Source organism: Porites lutea, chromosome 4 (genome assembly GCF_958299795.1).
Source record: "Porites lutea chromosome 4, jaPorLute2.1, whole genome shotgun sequence".
NCBI classification, from domain to species: domain Eukaryota; kingdom Metazoa; phylum Cnidaria; class Anthozoa; order Scleractinia; family Poritidae; genus Porites; species Porites lutea.
Genome location: NC_133204.1, coordinates 37,638,034 through 37,660,695, shown reverse-complemented (window position 1 = coordinate 37,660,695; position 22,662 = coordinate 37,638,034). Strand labels below are relative to the sequence as shown.

General features: G+C 39.0%; 4 protein-coding genes across 4 annotated transcripts; 2 read left to right on the top strand and 2 right to left on the bottom strand.

Moving 5' to 3' along the window:
• Positions 1 to 2,322: 2,322 nt before the first annotated feature.
• LOC140935593 (uncharacterized) lies at positions 2,323 to 6,102 on the top strand. The gene is made up of 2 exons (XM_073385158.1): positions 2,323 to 3,532; positions 4,307 to 6,102. The coding sequence occupies exons 1-2, from the start codon at positions 2,473 to 2,475 to the stop codon at positions 5,422 to 5,424; spliced, it is 2,178 nt and encodes a 725-aa protein (XP_073241259.1). The 5' UTR covers positions 2,323 to 2,472; the 3' UTR covers positions 5,425 to 6,102.
• Positions 6,103 to 8,343: 2,241 nt separating this feature from the next.
• Positions 8,344 to 9,914, top strand: LOC140935592 (uncharacterized). Its single transcript, XM_073385157.1, has one exon. It carries the CDS (start codon positions 8,359 to 8,361, stop codon positions 9,811 to 9,813), a length of 1,455 nt encoding a protein of 484 aa, XP_073241258.1. The 5' UTR covers positions 8,344 to 8,358; the 3' UTR covers positions 9,814 to 9,914.
• A 1,062-nt stretch (positions 9,915 to 10,976) lies between these two features.
• On the bottom strand, positions 10,977 to 14,140 carry LOC140935907 (uncharacterized). The gene is made up of 4 exons (XM_073385483.1): positions 13,937 to 14,140; positions 13,380 to 13,498; positions 11,688 to 12,016; positions 10,977 to 11,227 (listed from the first exon to the last, which is right to left on the bottom strand). Exons 1-4 carry the CDS (start codon positions 14,066 to 14,068, stop codon positions 10,980 to 10,982), a joined length of 828 nt encoding a protein of 275 aa, XP_073241584.1. The 5' UTR covers positions 14,069 to 14,140; the 3' UTR covers positions 10,977 to 10,979.
• An 808-nt stretch (positions 14,141 to 14,948) lies between these two features.
• Positions 14,949 to 19,497, bottom strand: LOC140935946 (uncharacterized). The gene is made up of 5 exons (XM_073385520.1): positions 19,401 to 19,497; positions 17,061 to 17,961; positions 16,203 to 16,742; positions 15,746 to 15,869; positions 14,949 to 15,166 (listed from the first exon to the last, which is right to left on the bottom strand). The coding sequence occupies exons 1-5, from the start codon at positions 19,481 to 19,483 to the stop codon at positions 14,949 to 14,951; spliced, it is 1,866 nt and encodes a 621-aa protein (XP_073241621.1). The 5' UTR covers positions 19,484 to 19,497.
• Positions 19,498 to 22,662: the final 3,165 nt, after the last annotated feature.

Sequence of the window (22,662 nt, the reverse complement as noted above, 5' to 3'; positions counted from 1 at the left end):
CCCCCAAGCATGGTCATGCATAAACTGAAAGAGACAGCAACTTCCGTCTTTTTGATCTCCTGTGCTTTTGCATGCCTTTACAGAATACTTACTAAAGTCTGTGATAGGCTTAAAATGATACGGCTTTATTGAAATTAAACAGATCAACAGTTGTTCCAAGTATTCTGATTTAGAATCGCTCATCAATGATTGAGCTGGATCAAAATCAAAACATTTTGGCCCCAAGCCATTCGTCTGCGAAGATGAAGCTAGAGATTTTGACGTTCTCTCCGCATTCTGTAATATGTGTCATTACAAAGTAAAATATGGAAGTTATTATTTTCTGTCGGCTGACCATGAATCCTTTCTTTTAAACTGTTCTAAAGACTAAATTTTACCCACAGCCAGAGAACATCCGGTAGCGCCGAGCTCTAATCTCCCTCCTTTTCATGGCCTTTAAATTGCCTGTTCCAGGACTATCTGAACTCCTGGAATAAGCTAGCCCTTAAACAAAAGGCGCACGCGGGTGATAACTGTTGCACGCACGTTCGTCTACGTTACAATCTTAGTTTACCTACTCTACCGTTTTGTTACGCCAAGGCAAAAAAAGAAATTTTTCACAAACTCTTGGAAAAAAATACAAATTTATTCTTCACTGTTTTAGCATGCCAGAAATGTTTCTCATTTCGAATGTATAAGAGCTTGTACTGTAAACCACTCAACAGAGACAACCATGACACATTCCTCGTACACTGACGCTGAATGTATCACATGGGCCGAACAAACGATCAGACGCTCTCCAGCTGATGACGTATATCGTAAAATTAAAGTGGTCCAATTTTGTCCTTATTTTTTGTTTTTGGGTGGTATTGTATGGTAATGATTTTGAAACAAAAGAAAATAAAATTTAAACCAAGAATAAAATTGAACCACAACATCGTCATCCTAATAACCCTTCGAGCTTTGTAACTTTGGAAAAGGAAATTGATTCTGCGAAGAGATTCAATTTTCTTTTATACTTATTGTTTCTGCTGGGGCATCAATTTTTATGAACACCAATCAGGCTAATGGGGCTTTGAAATACATTTTTCTCGCCTCTCTTAAAATAAGTAACTTAATAAAATGAAGAATATGCTATTCAGGTACAAGCTTGACCTTCGAATCACCGGTGATCTTTGCAATATACAATTTGTGGACCGTGCGCGGCGGACCTACATGTAACTGTCGTGGAAAAAGTGGTGTTCCTGTACAGGTGAGCTAAAAAATCTTGTTCCTTCGTCGTATCACAACGTATTCTTTTGTTATATAGACGCTTGCAGTAAAGAAGATGACGAGAAACTCTATAACTTTTAAAATACTGTATGTTGTTGCATTCTTTGATTATTTCTAGCAAGCCTAATAAAAGAAAGTGTCAGTTTTGTAACGCAAAATAGCCAACTTCAGCCAATTGTTAGAAACAGCTTACTGACTAGACGAGTTGAATACAAAAAACAATATCTTTTGGTAGGACAGAAGGTCGGGATGGACCAAATTTCCAGAAGGTTGCAATGGATTACAAATGGGGTTCTCAGTGAAACCTGCTAAGCCACTCAGTTACTGAAGTTTATCTCTGTTACTAGTATCTTTTTAAAACCTGTAAAGCTCGGGAAATCCATCAGAATTTATGTTACCACGACAAGATTCTTTACATGATAGAATTTGATTGTTTGCTGTTTTTGAAGCTTGTAATTAGCAAAGTTAAACAAAATGGACTGAACTACCGTGGCAGTCCCTTAATATGTGATTTCATTTGACCATGGATCGGAGACCAAGCTTTTACGACGCATAGCCTGTGAATGAATTCGCGAATAGGCTCAAACCAATTTGGTCTATTCGTCGTAATATTTTAAATCGTGAAATTGATTTACGAAAGGTGAATTACAACCAGTGGTAGATTCAAGACGTCACGTATGGTTTTACTCAATAATTTTATAACCTCTCTCTTAAAGCAGAAGTCAAACGTTGAACGACTAAGCAAATCGCCAACGCTCCCTTGGGAGGTTCGATACTAGGAAGTTTTAAAAAAGTTGACGTGATTGTGACTTGCGACTACAGTGATAGTTTTAACACCGCTTCATGTCCATTCTATCATCGACTAGTTTAGACGATTGCTTATACTTTCCCTTCGATGGTGTAAATTCCTCTGGCAGACACATGTTCTACTAATACCCCCTGTCTTCTATTGCGTCTTCTTTACACAAAGAAACGCCCCTGTATTCTTAGAAAAATGGCATTTATAAAGATGATGAGAGAAATCCATCAGATAGAATTGAGCCACTTGTTGGAAGAGTGCATAAAAGTTATTTATCATTTATAACCCGTCATGATGTCACCAAAAGTTTCAATCCAATGGAAAGAACGAGGCAAAATTTTAACCTTTCTAAGCTTCTGAAATGTGGCTTTTCGTTAGCCAAAACTATTAACAAGTTCTTGAATTGAAAGCCAAATCTAAGTATGACATGGTCTAATTTTGGTGATAGCGTTCGGTTGCTATTTTGTCTTCTTTGTTTGTTCGCTTGTAATAGAAGCGTTAAACCAAGACCATTCCCTGAGGATGGTGGCACAGTGACTCAGACCGGTGAACCGTCGCATTTTCAAGTCGACGACAAGGCCGCCGAGATCGAAGTAAATGCGAATCCCGCTGGGGTAAAAGTCAACGCTAAGCCGGCTTCTCTTCAAGTTGTAGCCAAACCCGGTACTCCGGCTGTTCCAATATTTCATCCATCGATTCATCTGGCACAACATTATGCACCGCCACCGGTCGTTCATCACCATCCAGCCGTATTTTACCACGGTTGCTTTCACTTTCCTTACTGTAACAATTGGTTCTACAATGGAATCAAGCGAGAGAAGTTCCCAAAGCCCAGAAAAGATGAAGTCAATGTCAGAACCCACAAATCTGACATACCCCGAGCACACAAACACAAAAAGGGAATCAGATCTCGCAAGCGCCAATTCATCTTCGCCGCCCCTCAGCTTATTCAACCGTCATCGTTGGGTGCTCTGCGCAGTCTTAATGCTTATAGAGGCTTATCATATACCCCCGTCCGTCAGTTTTTACCGTTAAATTCTATCCTAGGGCCTTACAATTTCGGGCAAAATTCCCAGGCCCGCATGTTTGCATCACCGGGACAGCTAGCCACGCAGCAGAGTCTCCAAGAGACTGGCCTGACAAGAGGACTTATTCCAACAGCTGCAGGTTATCCAGAGAATTCCGAGGCTCTGAGTGGTTACCAAAGACTTAACAGCGATTCAAATAGCCTGGCCTCCTTGTACAATGCTATTTTAAGACAAAGAAGCATGCTGAGCGCGGCGCAAAGTTTAAGATATGGAAGTGTATTGGGTGTTGGTGGCGCATCCCGTTTCAGTGCGGAGAGTGGGTTGGGGTACGTTCCTTCAACGTTAGGAGCAAGTCAGTACAACGAAGCGATGATGGGTTATGGGAATGCAAACGTTCCTTCGCCATTATCCCAGCTTTACAGGTCACAAAGCTACCCTCTCCAGGGATTACTTGGTATGTTCCCAGCGTGTATGTGTGTGTGCGTTTTTTTTTAATCGACTGGACAGTGTTGTAGCTTATAAGTTTTGTATCCTTTGTATTCAGATCTTAGCATTTAGAAGGAAAATACAGTGATGACCCGTTTGAGTGTCGTCCTGAAGGGAAATGTTAGTGACCCTCTGACTTACATTTTGACTCTGTGCGTAAGTTGCTTGACTGTGATGCAAGAATATTCGTCGCTTTCAGACCAGCAATCCTGTTCAGGAGTGTTCTTAACCATAGCTACGAATATCTAACCTTCCTATTAACACTCCTCGGCAGAAAGAGATCATTTAGCTTTCCTCCAGTGTTCTGAGCTCAATATTTGTAAGCATCCAAACAGTAAACAACATGTAATCAAATCAGAACCCACATTACATTACTTATAAAGTACTGAACAAGTATGCTACGTCGTGGCTCAAAGATGCTGAAATGAAACTTAAAAATAATAAAAAAAAATCATGCGTAAAGTTCATCAGATAGTTTCAAGGTAATGTTCAGAGCGCTACTTTTAATTTTCATCGTATAAAATAATGGCAGCGGCCAGAGATATCGTCCATAACATTTGGTTTGTCCTAAATATTGTTGCTAATATTTAAAGATATCCAACTACACAATTTGAAAACGAAGCAGCGCTATGAAATGGGGCATCTCCTGCAGATGCAGAGCCTTCTTCTTAGGAAACGAGTTTCGCGTAGTTTGAGTAGAGAGGGTTGCAATGATTTTTTATGCCCTATTTATTGTCCACAGGATCTTCACTAGGCTACCAGCAATCCATGTTCCCTTACCTCTCACTTCCACCCATGTTGCAGCGATCTCCATTAGTGAGCAGATCCAAGGTCCCCGGAGCGTCATTAAAGAAGAAAAAGAAACCAATTAGAGATAAGATTTTAAAGGAAAAAAGGAAAATTGACGTTAAACGCCAAACTCTGCTAGAGCCAATTTTGCCGGAAGAATCTGGAAATGTTGATGATTTGTTACAGGACGGGACATCAGAAGATTACAAGAGACAGTTCATTCTGACTCCAGCTCTGGAGACGCTCCAGCAAGTGCAACCGTTACAGGCTATGGTCACTCAGCCATCCGCACAGCCACAATTACGTCAGCTTCAACTGCAGCAGCTGATGCAAGAGCAGCCTATCTCAGCACAGTCCTTAGCAGTCCAGCCGGTGGGAATGCAGACAGTACCTGGGTTGCAGTCTGCAGGCATGCAGCAGCTGGGTATGTCAGGATATCAACAGCTTGGAAACCTTCTTCCCTTAGAGTCAACGCCACTCCGTTATATGACATCGTCTCTTGTGTCACCCTTGGAAAATTCCGATGTCGGGCCATCTTCTGCGTTATCGTCTCGCACGATTTCACCATTAACGTCACGTATGATGTCCACAACCCTCGCTCCTGCAGACTTAATGCCGTCGTTAGTTTCCAATGGTCTTACACGCCCTCAAAATGTCTTAGGTTCGATTCGAAGTTTTTCTCCAAAAACTTTATTTCAAGACAGATCGTTCTTCCATCATCCTTCTCTGACATACGGATACCCATCGTTGTCAAGAAGACTTTTTCGGCAACCTCAGTTTCGCAGACGATTGCACGATTTCCGAGAGTATGGCTTGGATGCATCGGAGCCAGAAGTTTTAGGACGCGAAGAAATCACACAGGGAGGATCATACACAACGGAGCGCATTCCTAACTCTGATGGAGAGACGCTTGTTAATTCACCTGTAGGATTTGGACCCATAACAGTTGAAGCGAAAACAGCTGAAGGGGCGAGGGCTGCACAGCTAGCTGGAGAGGATAAAAGACAAAGTATCAGGAAACCAGTGGGACAAAATCACACAGACATACCACGGAATAGATCGTTGACATAAAAAAGTGTTATTTGCTGGGCCTTTCATCGGCGTAAATGTTGCCGAGAAACATTTGACGTGTACCACGTCAGATAAGTTATTAATTCAGTTACAAATTACTGACTTAAGATTATTTTAAACATCTGAGCAATAGCGTTGTTTATAACATAGAAAAAGCTCTGATGAGAATTTTAAAACTTTTGTACTTCAAAATATTAAGGCCGGTAACAGTAAGTATTTTCCCGCCCTAAGGCTCAGCAAAAAATTGTTTCATAATATTATGCAATGTGAATGTTTCGTAACCACTCAATTGTTTTACGAAAAACCTTACCCGATTGACTTTGGGGCAAGGAAATTGAAAAGAGATGAAACAAGGAACAATAATAGTAAAATAAAGGAGTTAATTCGAAAAAAAAATACGGAATAGTAACTGTGATGTGGAAGTTGACGGCAACCTCTCACGAACTGCGGAATTTTGAAATACAACAAGTCAATTTGGTTATTGACCCTTTATTGTTATCACTCTGGTAAAAATAATGTACTGCAGTTTAATGGCAGTAGAGTAGGGATAGCATAATAATGGAAGTAAATATAACACTTGTGTTTAACAGTGTGATGTTTGTCAGAATTAATAGTCGGTGAATCTGCGCCATTAGACCGTAAGGTGCAGTTTTTCTTAAGCGCAGCCAAAGTTGTAAACGGCACTGGAGGAAGGCACGGTAGTTGAACACGGTTCCAGGGTCAATCACCTCTAGCTAGTAGGGACAAAGGGACTAAAAGAGCTGAATTTATGAATTATTGTTGACGTTTCTGATCTTTGTTCAAGGAAGTAGAGAAAATGTACGAAACCTAAAATATAAAACCAGATGGGTCAACATGCGTAATAGGGCTATGTTACCACGATATTGATGCTTTTGGTTACCACTTCGCTAAGCTCATTACTTAGTTCCTTTACCAATACACAAAATACACTTTAAAATCTCTAGCTTGTGCAGAAGTTACCAAACAAGTTTCATCAAGGAGAACTAGCCATGATATTTTTTTGGCGATTCTAGTTTTAAAACTTGAAAAAGTTAGTCTAACATTTCCATTTTTCATCGCATGCCTAGAACGAAAATTGTCCAGGCCTGTTGCAACAGACGACAGGAAACAGTTTAAATGGCTAAATATTGCCTATATTGGTTAGGGCTAGGTTTGATTTACTGAGATAGTCTTGGACTGGATGTTTATTTATTTATTTATAGTTTAATTGTTCTCTAAGTATATTGCCATAAAGGCAAACAAATCTCAAAACTAAATTTCACACTCGACTTTAAATCACTTCAACCCTATACTTATGTCCAGCTAGGTCCTAAAAGATTTTTTGTTGCACGAGCGCAGTGGACGGCGAGAAACGCCACAAAGAGACTGTAACAGTAGGAAAACACACTTTAAACAGGGGGTAGTCACCATCTGGGAGTGTTTTTTCTGAGGACGCTGAGGAAAAATTCAATTCCTTTTTACGGAGAATAAAATTTCATTATTCTTTTTTTTTTTTTCATTTTAATAAATCGTTTACTGGCCAAGCTTCACCGTTCAAGACTGGATTTTAGACTCGTTCTGTTTATTTTACGTTTTTTAGACTTGAGCTCTTTTCAGTCCAATAAAATCGCGCCTCTTTCCCCCCCCCCCGAAACAAATCTGACTTCACACTGGATAAATAACGCAAGTTCAGACGCATATTAGCATTGTTGTAAAGAACGAAAACTAATCCCAGTTTGCTATGAAAGCAGACTACCTTTTCACTTGGCCAGTTTTAAGTTAATTTGCAATTAACAGCACAATTGAGAAAGCTGCTGCATAAATGACATATTTTATCTCAAGAGACCTTGGCACAAAAGATGCTAATCCTAATGCTATCAAACAATAATTCATGTCAATATGGAATAATCAAACGACTTTATCAAAAAGCCTAGCAACTGTACGCAGTTCCGTCAAAACAATTCAAGATCAGCTTCTAACGAAAAGTTTGGTTCCTTGATATTTTAGGATTTTGTTTTTCAGGACTAATAGGCTGACATAAAGGTAAGTCTTGATAGTTTTTTTCTTTTTCACTTCTTGTTCCTCAACTGAAATGCTTTTGAATGCGGTATATGTTTACTTCTCCTAAACTAACTACATGGGTGCATTCAACTGACGCAAATATTGTAAAATATTATAATAGTATCATCTGAAAGAGTACATCCATTTTTGAAAGATTGAAACCGTGCAATATGGAAATTATATTCATCCATTTCTACTATTCACAAGCCTGCTATAAGTCGATCATATCAGGCTTCCAGAATGAAACGGTCTGTTTACACTGACTTTAGAACCAGATTGTTCATTCGACAGAGATAAAAACTAAAACTAAAAAATTTTTGCAGGGAAAAAAGTTTGGTACATGAAAATTGAGACTGTAATTTGTTTTCCCGATAGTCAATAATCCGCACTTGCTATATTTATTTCTTCCGTGTGAAGTCGAGAGAAGATATTAAATTTCCTAATCGATTTAACATCCGTCAAAATAGAATGGATTCAAGGTCACTGACGCATTGTTTTGAATTAAGTGTAATCTAAATAAAAGACACCGACTCCTGCCACTGGAAATTAAATATTTTAAAAACTTGTCAGTAGTACCTTCGATTGTTGTTCAAATTTTTTTTTATAATTACTTTATTTCTAAAGCCAAAAATCTAATACTTTTTCTATGATTTCCTTTTACCTCGAAGATAAGTGCGACTCAAAGTGAGTATTTACGAACGGTTTTAAATGGGCTACAAATTTAACACGAAAGCTTCGATCACGAATCTAGCGCTTCTTGAAATTTTCTAAAAGTTCCGTCTGAAAACCACGATTTTCTGAAAGTGAGCTGTCCTTAAAAAAACTGAATTAATCTCTGTCGCTTCCAAATGTAGATTCCTCGACGAAACAGACATGCCACGAAGACATTCATTTGACAACGTTTCGATCAACCAAGCACCGAGTGTGCGCTCAACGTGTTCAAGTGCTTCAAGTACAATAAAACGAGTGGATTCAACTCTTGCTCTCCTGAGGCCAGAAGGAAGACTCGATGAGGAGGACGAGACACAGTCGTTCACAAGCTCACACTGGGACACAGACCTCGAAGATGATGATCTTTCCGATGAGGATGAAACTCAGTCCGCTAAGAAATCGTATCTGAGGGTATGTGAAGATTTGGGGGTTACCCCGGTGTCCAGATTCGAGAGGGAAATTGGACAAGATGAAATAAAGATTAATCATCGATTTCTGAGAGAGATGGGCACTAGAGCGATTACCTCAGTTCTCCTAGGAAACAAAACAACTTCCAGTTTACACGTGGCATTTAACGAGCTTAATATAAAGGGTGGAATATGCATTGGGAAACTGTTGTCCAAGAATAGGGTTCTCACTGAACTAAATCTGGCGAACAACAAAATCAGACGAGAAGGGATCAACGCCATAGCAGAAGCTTTACCAAGTAACTCTGTCATAAGAAAGCTAGATCTCTCTGGTAATGGGTTGGAAGACAAGGATGCTGAGATGCTGGCTGAAGGCATCGAGAACAACAGTTCTTTGCTTTGCGTGAACCTTAGTTACAACAAGCTTTCGGAGGCTTCTGGAGTTTTCTTTGGAAATGCCCTTACTTACAACAACTCCGTTCTTGAACTGGATTTAAGCTGGAATCACATTCGTAGGGGTGGAGCAGAGGCCATTGCTAAGAGCCTACGATACAACGACTCGTTGGAAAAATTGGATCTTTCTTGGAATGGATTTGACGACATTGGTACTGTAGAATTCGGGGAATCTTTGAAACGAAATTCAACGATCAAAGAATTAAACTTGAGTAACAACCGGCTCTCAGATGAAGGCTTAAAAAACATTTCAAAAGGACTGGAAGGGAGTGAAAAATTAGAGAAACTGAACCTTAACCACAATTTAATTTTCAACGCTTGTCAAGGAGTAAACAAGATCTTTGAAATGTTAAACAAGAATGGTGCTCCAGCGTTGAAGTTTCTGGGAATTCTGAACATAAAGCTGGACCATGACTGCGAAGTTTTACTTAAAAAAGTTTTGGAAAAGCGGGGAAAGAGCTTGGTGGTCCATCACGGCTGCAAAAAGAGGGACACATTTGTGAGCAAGAAGAAGGAGACGAATCCTTTTGATTTCCTTAAAGTATACCTAAATAAAAACAAGATTCACGCTTCGGATTTGTTCAAGCGCTTGGATCCTGACTGTCAGTTCCGTGATAGCCTGTCTAGAGAGGATTTCATTGACGGAATGAAGCGTCTAAAGGTTATGAGTGACTTCTATCTTGACAAGCTTGTGGATATGCTCGATGAGGATGGAGATGGAGAAATTGATTACAGTGAATTTGTCAAGATGTATTAGGCGATGGGGAAAGCATTGACGTTCCTTTAATTGATGATAATAGGATAAGCGCGATTGAAGTTTAAGGCAGCGCGAATTCACTTTTTAAGTCGTCGTTGCTTAATCTCTTAATCTTAATCTTATTTTCCATACCTGGATGTAGAGACTGTCGCTTTGTTTTCTGCTTTTAGAAATAATCTCAAGCACGATCATTATAGATCCATTATGACAGTGATGAGTCTAACTATGGAGGCCTCAATTGGACGTGTCAGGTCTCTCTTAAAGTTGAAAGTAACGAACTGTTTGGTAAAATTTTTCGGCAGAAATGTTTTTATTTGGGTGAAATCCACAAAATAAAAGTAGGAAAAAAAACTCTAAACTTAATATAAAAAAGTAGGTAATGAGGAAAGAATTAAACTTTACAAAACACTTCTCTGGGAACAATGTTTCAGATAATGAATAAGTTGACTAAGCTCAGGCTTTTTTTCTATCCTCGCCATCGAAACTACGACGGCGACGGCAAGGAGACCGTCAAAAATACAATAGGTTTGATGAGTAAAACAACAACTCTGCACGTGCATCACGCTTTTTTGTACATTTCTTTGCTGTGCCTGCACAACAACGATGTGAAATGACCACACTTTAAGTTTACTTGAGTACGGGAACGGCAACGCGATAAATTCTACCATTTCTATCTGAACTAGGGCGCGGCCCCCTCTCTTCAGCTCCAGCCAAACTTCCCTTCTTTTAAGTAACAGGGCGAATTGGGATAATCGCGAAAACGTCTAAAAGGATGCGAAGTCTATCTTTCAGCGACGTTCTTATGGACGTGGCCGTTGTCGGATCGTAAGGTCCCTTTTACCACCACAAACGTACAAATGAAATTGACAAAACGGAAACCCAAACATTGTGACCAAGTCCAAAGTTACTCTAAGCATTGTCACTTTTGTGAAGTCCCGTTTTCTCATTTACTGATCCTGATTACTTGCGGCCTGCGTTGGTCAGTAGTTCATTCACAGCTACGGTATGTCCCGTCCCAAACCAATATGATCCAATTTTTTTTCAGAATGGGGTCAAAGCAATATCAAAGACGCTATAAATATGTCTATAATTATGTCAATATTAATTTATTGTGAATAAATCATAATTATAATCATTCTCAAATATATAAATGATATATATATGACCTAACACACTTTTCCGTTCATGGCATCTTGAACACTGATGTCCACTCTTTCATCTGGTGTCTCCGCTTTTTCAGCGTTAAACGTTAACCTCCTTTGCATTAAAAGCTGTACGAAGGCTCCTGAAATAGTAATAATCCCTTTGTTGTTTCGGAAGTCTGTCCATACCAGAGCAGGGAAATTGTCCGGTTCTTCCAATAATTTATGAAGCTTGAAAACGACTCTGTTATCAAGTTTGTTGCCACGCAAACCTAGATAGAAAAAAGGATACGTGAGAATGGAGAACGATCCGAACAGACAAGCTCGTTATGTAAAAGATGTTACGATCATTTGGATAGGTAGTTGACTTGATAGTGGTAACACAATTACTGGTGACCCATATGGGCAACCCATTGTGGCCCACATATACGGCAGAAAAAAAAAATGCTTATTTCAAATAATTGAAATAAGCATAAAAAAGTGAAAAATCCCAACTGGCCGGAGGCAAACCAGTTAGCTATTTACAAGTGCGAACGAGGAGTTCAACTAAGAACTACCAAGAACAAATCCAGCAAGTAGTTTGGCCGGGGATTGAACTCGCGGCCTCGCTCTAACCACTCGGCCACGCCAGCAGTTCGGGCGGGGATTGAACTCGTGGCCTCCAAATTGCAATTCTGGCGCTCTAACCGCTCGGCCACGCTGTCTCCTTTTCAGAACATAGCAGCCACTTGCCTAAAAAGAGTAAACATTTCAGATTCATCATTGCCTCAAATAACTCGAGAAGACGTTCGTTGGTCAGGGAACAGAACACCAACTCTATCTTCTTAACCTCAGGACATCTTGACAACAACTCTTTAAGCTTCTTTAGTTTTTTCTTTGATGATAAATCCATTCCACATATGGTTATGACTGACAAACCGGACTTTGCCAGTGTCTCTTTATTAGCTTCTTCCAAATCATTTGCAACATCACTTGGTGGATCGAAATCGAAATGTTTTATGAACAGGTTACACATGTGGCTGGCTTGGCGTTCGTTTTTAAAGAAAAGAGCTTCGTGAAGCCTGAAAATTAACGCAAAGATAAAAGAATGAGCAAATTAAGCAATACCAACAACAACTTCAGTACCGAAACAAGCAACTAGCTTTATGAAATTGAAAGGATAGGGAAGTAATTCTAGGTTATTCCAACAACAAGCTTTTTTTTTCCAGGCCTCTTTGCTCAGATTCTCGTTCCCAGGGTCCTCTTTCGCTCAGTATGGACGAGCTAGAGAGGACCTTGGGAACGAGGATGAACTGTTCGAAAACGAGTTTTTTGAACGGCTTCAAAATCTCTGGATTACCGCCAAATTTAGATTTGGGGGTAAAAAGTTGGACGTGTGTCTTTGGCAGACTGATATAGCCCCTTATTAAACATTAAGTTTTTTTTTTCTTTATGAATTATTAATGAGTTTTTGAAGTGACTTTAGGCTAACTAACAATAGTTTACAACATCAGAACGACTATCTTTTCAGCAGAAATGAAGTTACTCCGAAAATTAAATTTTTTTTTTGTAGGTCGCCTGTTATACTAGTAGGGCTCTGCATTGAGTCCTTCTGCCGTTCTTAAAAGACATATTTTCAATTCTTCAAAAAGTTTGACTTTTATGTATTTGCTGACGATATGAAATATGCTTTTCTTGCTTTTTGCTGATGAAAACTTAAAGTCCCTGGAGACGACCATTAACTCTGAATGTTAAAAAGTCAAATTACATTTGATCAGGTTTTGATCTACGAAATATTTAGTACAAAAAGAGAAAGTCGCACCCGAAACCACGAGAAACATTACTGTAAGTTAGGATATGCTCATTGCACTTTATGGATAAGAACAAGGAATATTACATTTGGGGCGTGCTTGTTTGGCTCTATTGCTTAAAGAACACTAGAATATTACTGTTAGAGTGTGCTTGTTTAGCTCTATGGATAATATAGCAAGGAATATTACATTTGGAGCGTGCTTGTTTAGCTTTTTGGCTCATATAACGAGGAACTCGCGATCCGTTCAATCAAGCATACGGACCGTTACGATCCGCACTGATCGAACGAACCGCAACACACTGTACCCTGATGTAATAATGAGATGCACTCTTCTTATGTGCTCTAGCCTGTTCCAGGCTCTCAGATAGTGGGGAAGACGCACCGCCACCCCTGCTCTCCCCAGTTTCCTCCCGTTTTATTTTCGAGTTCGCGCTTTCTCAGTTCAGCGAAATGTCTCGAAGCCTGAAACAGGCTATATGTGCTCAGAATATACGGACTGTTAGCAGTGCTGACGGTTTGTACGGAGCGTACGATCCGTCAACTGCTCTTTACGGTCCTTAACAGTGCGGTCGTATTGGAAATGACTGCTTGTAGCCAAGACATTCACTGATGGGTAATTAAAGGGAACATACCTATCTAAATATCGATATGCTTCTCTATCAACAGGGAATTCCCTGGCATTTAGAAGATCAGATATTGCCATATTACTTAATCTTTTTGTCGCAGCAGTTACTCCAAGGTTTTTTGAGAGCTGTGAGGGCAAAAGGAAATGAAAAGGTTAACGAAAATAATCATAAAAGTATGCAAATAATTAAATAATAATGTTTCTATTCATCCCATTAAATACCGTGGAGCTTCTAGTAAAGTTTTTAACTTTAAAGATTTAAACCAAATTAAGAGACTAGGAAGGTGGTCTTGCAGCCATTACAAAACAAACCAGGAAAACGCCAGAAGGTATTTATCCACAAAAAGAAATTAAGTGAAAGTTTTGATCGGGAGATTTCCCATTGAATGGCCGCAAAGTAAATTGTTCCAAAGGAGAGCGCTCCCAAAAAAGGTAGAGCATTTATTAAAATACGTTACGCGAATGATGAAATGTGTTTGAAACCCGACCATTGGTTGTTACTGACTGTCTGTTACTTTCATATCACATACAAAACTAGGAGAAAAAGAAAAACAGTTAACCCACCTCTCTGAACACGCTTATAGCTTGCCCAAATAGTCCCCTCTGAGCGAGTCTTTTAATCTGCCTAACGTACAGTGTTCGAAGTTCGTAAGGTTCTAGTCTATCTTCCGCTGTTTTCGCTGCGCAACAAGACATCTTTGCTAGTTGAGTGTTAATTTTATTCACCCTTTTTAGTGGTGATTTCGTGTTCTTTACACGGCCATACGACTTCAGCTGTCGTCACAATCATTCATATCTGCGCGCGGTAAACTTGCACGTGCCCAGCTAGGCATCCCTGCATGGATTAGCTCGCTTAAGGAAACTACATATATTAAAGGATTAACAGCGATTGAAGCAGATGAACGGGATTTGGGATCCTCTCGGAGCAGGTATCATTTTTTTTTTTCGTGCTTTCCAGGCAAGCAAGTGTGAATACATACTTGAAAGCATCCCTAGTTATGGTAAACAAGTTTACTCTAAGAGCCTGTTTACATGGAGGTGGGGGATCACTTTGGTGGGGTAAACCGCCTGTCCATATAATCTCTTATAGTGGTCACGTCACCTATCATGTAAACGTGATCAAATTAAAATGAGAGATTATGTGGACAGGCGGTTTACACCCCCCCCCCCCCCCCCCACCTTAATGTAAACAGGTCCTAACTATAGTATTCTCTTAATATTTATTGTTCTTATTTCTTCTTCTTTTTAGGGTTAATTTTAAATCTTTTAAACCTCCTAAAATAGTAAATAAAATGAGTTGAATTTAATGAAGTGAATGTGGTGGCTTTGGTAGAAATGGAAAGTCACTGTTGCTCTCAAGATACCCAGAATTGGAAAACTGCCGAAATACTAAAAAATACTAAAAACGAAATCAGTGCAAGTCTTTCTTCACCTAGCATCTTTCATGACCATAACAAACAATCACAGAACAGAAATACAAGTTTGTGACGTTTTATTAACCAGTAAATTAATCATAAACAGGAATGTCTGTTGCAATGGCACTTTCTTTACGAAAAAAGTTTGACTTCAGAGGTTACTATCTAAGTTCCTCCCGGTCTTCCTCGAACTCACTTAATAGAATGCTATGCGCTTGACTTGACTTAGAGTGATGGATCTCTGGCAGAGTTGCTGTAAGCGGAGGAGACGTGCAGGGCGAGTGCATTTCGGAAAACTCGAAAGGTGTCTCGGAAAGCATCGGAAGGGATCGGCGGAATATCCCACTTGCACCAGGAGAAGAAGAGACATAGTCATCATCTGAAAAAATTGAAAATACAAAAAAAAAAATGCATTACTTGACAGTTACTAATGATTACACAAACTACCAAGAGGTAAAGGTAGACAGTTTTGATTTATGAACTGAATTGATGGATGGATGAAGGAATCATTAGGTGACGGCAACCAAACGAATAGAAGAATAGTTAATAAAACGAACGAGTTAAAAATTGATTTGATCAGTTAATTTATTGGAAGATGAAGAGAGTGAATCACAGGCAAAGGGATGAAATATTTATGGACTATTTCAGTTCGAATTTAATTTCCACAACCCCGGCTTTGCGCTGCTTATTTTAAAAACAAGGGTAATTTGAAATTACTTCAAGAGATAAAGATTTTTTATTTGCACGAGAATATAATTTATTTTTTCAAGACTTCAAACTTCTCTACATATTAAGAAAAAGTATATCGGTTAACTCGGAAATGAACTTTTTCCTTGGTGTCCCAATAAGTACATAATGGATGATCACGTCGCAAACTGCAGTGTAACACCTGAGGGAATAATAGACTTACAGAATTAGTTTAATACGCTTTTTAGTTGAGGTATTGATTTTCACCCACCGAGTTCTGCCATTTTTCTTAAAGAAGAAAATTCGGCTACCGTTTGTCGCTTTATCAGGGGCTTGGGTTTCCTCCTCTTCTCTCGAATTCTGGACTTGTCGTTGAAATTATCCAGCTCCCTTATCTAGAAAGTATAAACGAATAAAAAGTAAAAGTGGCTCTGTGATAAGTTGAAGTCCATATGCATATAACTGAAAGTCACGCAGGTGAGTTTAGAAAAGGCGTAGTTAAAAATACCGAACAAACTGAATAAACAGCTGCAGTGAAAAGTCGATTTTTTTATTTACTATGCAAATATGTCTCATGTAATTGTAGTTAGTGTCTATCGTTTCCTTGCTCGTTGAAAACTTGAAAAAAGGGGATATGAGATATACCAGTCATTTTGGAGTGACCAAGCTCTTTAATTTTGAATTCATGTCTTTCCAAGGGAGTAAGAAATTGAAGGGTGGAAGCATACCTGAATCGGTTTGTGTAGGTTAATGTAGAACTGCACATCTCCAGCCCCGTGCACCGATACCTTGCCAATGACATCCGGGAGTTTGGTTGGATCACTAAGTCTCAACTTCAAGTAGAAATCCACAAACGTGGTCTTGCCCGTGAACATAACGGTACGCTCTTCTGTGTGGTCAGCGGCATCCCTATCGGGCTCAAAGCTGCCTCGCACAAGAAATCGTGTTTTGCCAAGCGGTAGGGAGAGCGGTTGAGAGCAGACTTCAGAGATAAAGCAAGGGTCAGCGTTTTTAGGCTGAGAACTATCAAACAGGGCAATCCTTAAGACAAACTGTTTTCCAGGTTCCGCAATTTCAGTTAGGAGACCTCGTAACGAGGTGGTGACAAAGTTGTTGTTGGCATCGTAACAAAGTTCTCTTGAAATGCAACCCGAAATCTGTTCGACGTGTCGCGGGTTCTGGTTTGATATCCTTCGCACAAGCTTGTAAAGGCCTCCTTTTGTAATCAAGAATGAAGCCACTTTCACGCCGTCTTCAGAAGTCTCAATCTTAAGAGAATAAAGTTATAACAAATAGGGACACTTTCAAAACTACGTTCATTAGTCCAATTCGCCTGTAAGTAAAAGGGACCGTGAAAAAGACAAAGGTCTGTCCTGAGATTTATTCAAACTTTGGCCTGTACAGTTTCTACATAGTTATTTTGGCCCTCCGGTTAGCTCTTTTTAATCACCGCTTGTTATCACAAAATGATACAGTGTTTGCTGCTTTTATTTATAAAAACCTTAATAAACTTATTATAAATCGTAATTTTTGATAACTTGTTTCATCCTTATACTGGGCATCTATACTGACAATAAAACCCTTACCTCAGGTGTGCTATAGTGATGTTTCCATAAGACTGTTTCTTCGTCCAATACTTTGCTCTGAAGCACAGCAATCCTGGTATTTTCTCTGGAAAAGAAGACCTCAAAATATTCTCCAAGTAGAGGTAGTGTTAATTGAACAGGGCGCGTAAAACGGAGTCTTGAAGGACGAATGAGAACAACAGGACTGGATGTAATGTCAACCATATCGGTCGAGTCCAGGTCCTCCAGTTTACAGCGCTGTGGCGGCCGCCAGGAGCCGAGTGATCTCGGGGAGACTGGTAATGGAGTTGGTACACTATACAAGTCTTTGTTGCTAATGGCTTCTAATGTTACTGGAGTTTTGCGAGCTACACATCCACCAGGAAATTTGATTTTAATCCCTGGAAACTCCTTAAGGGCAACCTCGCATTCCGTGTAAATATCCAGGTTTTTGGTAACTTGTGGATGTTGGGTGACCTTAATTGTGTAGAGCCCACTTTTCTTACAAATGATTTTTGCTTCAGTTCTGCTCTCATTTACGTGAAAAGAGAAAGAGTCCAGCGGCTTCCATTTTAGCTGTTTAACTCCATGTCGCACCAACGCATTACAACAGTAAAGGCAGACTAACTGTCCACATGACTTAGAAGCCACGCAACTTGGAAGATTTAATACAAGCTCTGCTGAGGGATCAAAAAGGAATTCCTTTGGAAAGACTTGCACGATGTCCGCAACTCTCCTCTCGCTTTCCTCCATAAATGGCTCGTATTCGATTTTATTAAGAATTCTGAACTTAATATTTGTCGATTTTAAGTTTTTGATGGCGATAACTGAGGTCTTAAGCTTAACTCCAAGAAATTCATGTTCTGCTATGACAAATCCATTCAATTCCTTTTCCGCTTTGATCCAATCACTTGAGATTGTACTGCAAAAAAAAGAATCAAACTTATTCTCTGTATTAAGGTATTTCTGTATATTCTCCTTAGGAATGCCTAATACTAAGTTTGGCCATAGAATTGCACTTGATGATGAGGAAATGTTTGCACATACTCAACATGGTGCCCCAGCTCTTTTGGTGCCGCAATTATGGCACAGAACATTGTTGGTCTAGAAGTCCGACCAAGCAGGAAAGCGGTATATATGTTTTGTCCTTGGATAAGCTGAATAGGCAACTAGGTGCGATTTTGCTGACGAGAAACTTTTTTTAATATCATTTTCCATTATTTTTGCTCAAAACTGATATTATTGTCAACTCAGTTTCTGAACAGAAAATAGATTTAATCAGAATAACAAGAAAAATAAATACAAGAAAATGCAAATGTACCCCAGTTCAAACTAGTCTGATGAATATCCCGTGAATTCAAAATTCATCTAAAGGAAACATCGTTCGAAAATTGGACGCGGGAAGTATACTGCATCTTCAGTTTTAATTTACTTTCGTGGGTGTAGTCTTCCACAAACTATTTTTGAAAAGGTCGGCGTATTATGTACATCAAGATTTCCGTGCGTGGTCGTAAGTATTGTCAGGACGCTGGCTGTTGGTAACCTTAAGCCACAATCCAGGTCAGTAATTGAAAAAATATATAAAGTTTAGTAACAGCGCACAATGGCATCAAACTACTATTCCATCACGTATGGATCTCAGTCTTTTATGATAATTGCAAGGCAAGGGACTAATTCATTTATTTTAACTAGAATTGAAATTTTGATTCAGTCCGTATAAATATAACTGTCATAGAGAGGACTTAACGAAGAAGCGTGATGATTAAGCAACATACGATTTAACTTGCAGCTGAACTTTTTCCGATCATGTCTTATTTCATATAAACTTTGTTTCAAAGGACAAATATTACACACTGATTCAGCACCCTCAATACTATCCCTTTCCTGTAACATCCCACTAAACATTTTCTCAGTACGTAGTGCGCGTCGGTTTTAGTTCGATTATGGTCAAAAGGGAAACGTCTTCCCTTTTCATCGCTCGCAAAGTCGACTTGTGGACAAGTTTAAACACAGTTACAGGCCCATTCGGAATTGCTCATTTCAAGAAAATAAAAATAATAACAATAAAACTCCTGGTCAAAACTACGCAGAAGCAGACACGGGTAATGAAGATAGGTCTATTTGAACTTCAAGATCAAACCGTCGGCGTAAAAGCTACCAAAACCTCCTACTTAAGGAATTATTAATGAACTTTTTAGGCACAACAACAGAACTCTAGGAAGATAATTCAGTATTCATGTGGTACCTGAATGGCCTTTATTTTTTAATAGAATATTTGTTTTTGGTAAATATAAACCGAGCACTTATCTATTGTAAGGTTTAAGAGTGTGAAAATGATCAACGAATGAAAGTGTACTTTACCTTATCGTCGGCTTCATTGCACCCTCGTCCTCTTCCAATATCAATTTGCTTAAGATTTGTTTTGACTTGGTTCGCCACTCCATAACAACGACATCAATCAAAGCGTTGTTTGCAAAAATGTTTTGGCTTTTCGGTGTGTTAATTGCGCGCAATTAGAGCAAGAGTGATTCATCAAAGTCAGCTCAAAAAGTTGTAAATCGAACCGTAGTAACCAGAGTCTCTTAGGAATACTCTTTGTACAGCAGGGATTATAGAATGCAATCAATTTTGAGAAAGCTATTCCTTTTATTGTTTGATCACGGATTTCTTTGTTTGTCAAAACACTACTTGTTTTCAAATTAGTGGGATCTCGTGGTAGCACCGACAGAGGGCAGAAGATGGTGAAGTCGCAAAGAAAGATCGCCCTGTCACCTGTGGGAGATTCAGAGTTATATGAAACGTTTTTTAGTGAACCCAGTCTAGTCTTGCGCTATTACCACCGTCTAGCGAGGTCTATACGTGGTACTTTTTGAAGTTGAGCAATAGCAATAATAAGCTATTTTCTTTATTGTTTATTCGTACTTGTGTAAGTATTGTTCAAATAGCATGGCTCGTTTCTAAAGAAACCGCTGTGCTTGACATGCCAACAAAGCCGGGGACCTCAGCGTTAACAAGTTTTCAGGCGTCCATACCAGTTGTCCATACCGCCCAAAACTGCACTATAATTTCTGTAGGGTACAAAATTTCGCGAGTTAAGTTTTCCTGTCCGCCGGCACTGGGAAGGAATCGCGTACGTCATCTTCGTGACTATAATGGGCAAGTCTAGGAGCTCGCAAAAACTCAACAGATCAACAATGTTCTCAGATTGATGTTATTGTTTGTTATCGTCGAATTTTTTTTCACGTTTCCTACGTATTGGCAATTCTTGTGAGTATTATTTTCGTCTTAGTATTTTTATTTCGTTTTCTCTTTATTTTACTTTCGCTTTGTATATTTTTTGTTTTCTTTTAGTCGAGGAACCAACTCACTGAAGTCAGATCTCGTCTCAAATCTCAGTCATATCTCAGATATCAGATCTTCAACGATTCTTGCATTGTAAACAGATCTCGGACGAATAAAGTTAAAGATTTCCTACATCTTGATACATTGAATCTACAATTCCATTAGCCCTTTATGGCAATCCTGTAATGTAAATTGTATATTTTTCTGTTGCCTAACAAAGGAAAGGTATTTTACTACAATGAAAAGAACTTTAAAATACTTTACACAGCTGTTAACAGTAAAACTGAGTAAGGCAAAAACTGCTTAAGGCCGGTTTGCACCGCCCGTTGGTCCAATCTTGTCAATTTTTTGGCACATGGAACTTGACAATGACCGAAATTGGTTAAAACGTCGTTCGCAGTTTTCACCCGTTTCCTTTAATTTACTGTTAATTGTAGAAAAGAAATAAAAAAGAAAAGAAAACCAAATAATTGATCTTTTTCGCTCAAAAGGTCACCTGCTATGCAAATTTCTTGCGACAAAAGAAAGCAGAGAGTTCAATTCCCACAGGATTTGTTCTTCTTTGTGCACCAAGATGGCCGCCGTTTCATATATGGCTGCTGTGACGTCATTTAAACTCGATCTAAGACCTAGGCCAAACGTCGAACTTTTCATGAGACGAACCAAACTTGATGAGTTTTGTTCATGAATGTGCATGACGTACTTTTTTGTCACAAACAAAGATATTCACAGGGTTCTATTAACAGGGTATTCGTAACTCCGTATGGTTAGCTACGGTTATACAGTAAGGTTTTACTCAGTATCATACATTCCAGATGTTGTTTTTTTTTTCTTTTCTTATTCTTGCACGAATCTGACATTTTATTTTTCCTTTGAAGATTCGAAATTTCAAATATCCGGATCAAAACTGAATTAGCTACTGACTCGCACCTGCTAAATCTAAATTATTTTTTTCTTCAGTTTTCTAAGGCATTTAAACACGAAATTTTAAAATATTTTCTTTCGACATCGTATTCAGTGAAGTGCAAAAAGAAGGGAAAAGGGAAACAATGGGAAAAAAAATTGATAACTCGTACTTTTATTGATAAGACAAGTAAACCGATTGCCGGCTCTGATTTTGACTGACAATATTTTTCGTATCTACTTTCGCGGAGCGATTTGTGTATCAATGTTTAATATTTACAGGCCAAGTCAATAAACCCACACAGATAACAAGTCCTTGAAAATAAAATGCCGGAAACAGCATTTGATAAATGAATGCAATTCGTAAAATGAGCTTTAAACTGTTTGAAAACGAGGAAGAATTGATGAGAGTGAAAATTATTGCTTTTTTGCGAGCCTTGGGCAAAGGGTCACGTTTTTACTGCTATAGAATTCAAGCGCATCCAAATTCGAATTAGTAATTTGTTGTCGGTTATGTATATTTTTAGCCCAAAGATACGTTATCAATAGTTTGTAGTATGGTATAATTTCAACTAGGGATAATTTTACAAGAAACTAGTGACGTTTGCATCTTTATCTAATTAAGACTGTACTGTATTCAAAAGTTACCCAACGCAGGAAGAAGACAGTTCTAACTTTCCTTCCTTTCAAATTCGTCCCGGCTGAAAGTAACTTGCCTTTTCCGTCTTTATGCACCGACATTTGAGACAATTCAGTGTACGTGAGAATCCCCAGTTTAATTATAACATCCATGAATCCAAAATTTCTCGAAGGCGTAAGTTATCCCTGTACCACGACAGCGAGGCGTTGTCAATGAAGATTCTTCGCTCGATTTCGTCGCAAATTGCCAGTCTTCTTCCCGGACGAACTCTAAGGTAATAATGATAGAAATGGAGATCTAAAGCTTCGAGAAAACGCCCTTCAACTCGAGCCCTTGTTTCCCTGTTTAAGACCTGTTTATTTTCAGAATTGTTTGCTAAGGATCTGCGTTCAATGCCGCTGTTGTTTTGCTCATCTTTTTGAAACGCAAACCACGGAATATAAGCCGTTATATCGTTGTTTTCAGGCTTTCTTCTGTGACTTGGGTTGATTTTTCTCCCATAAAAATCCTTTAGGTGCAATTCCCTTTCTGTTGATGTAAAATCGCTCATTTTATCCATTTTTTCATCAAGTACGAGCAACTCTTCGTAGGACATCTGGCTATCTTGAATTTTGTATTTCCGTCCTGCTTTGATTTGCCAATGTATTGAAAATACTGATCTTTGAGATGCACTTGTCGCGACCGGTGCAATTTTAGCTTTCCCTTGGTTTACGAAATGAAGCTGCCCATCCTGGTGAT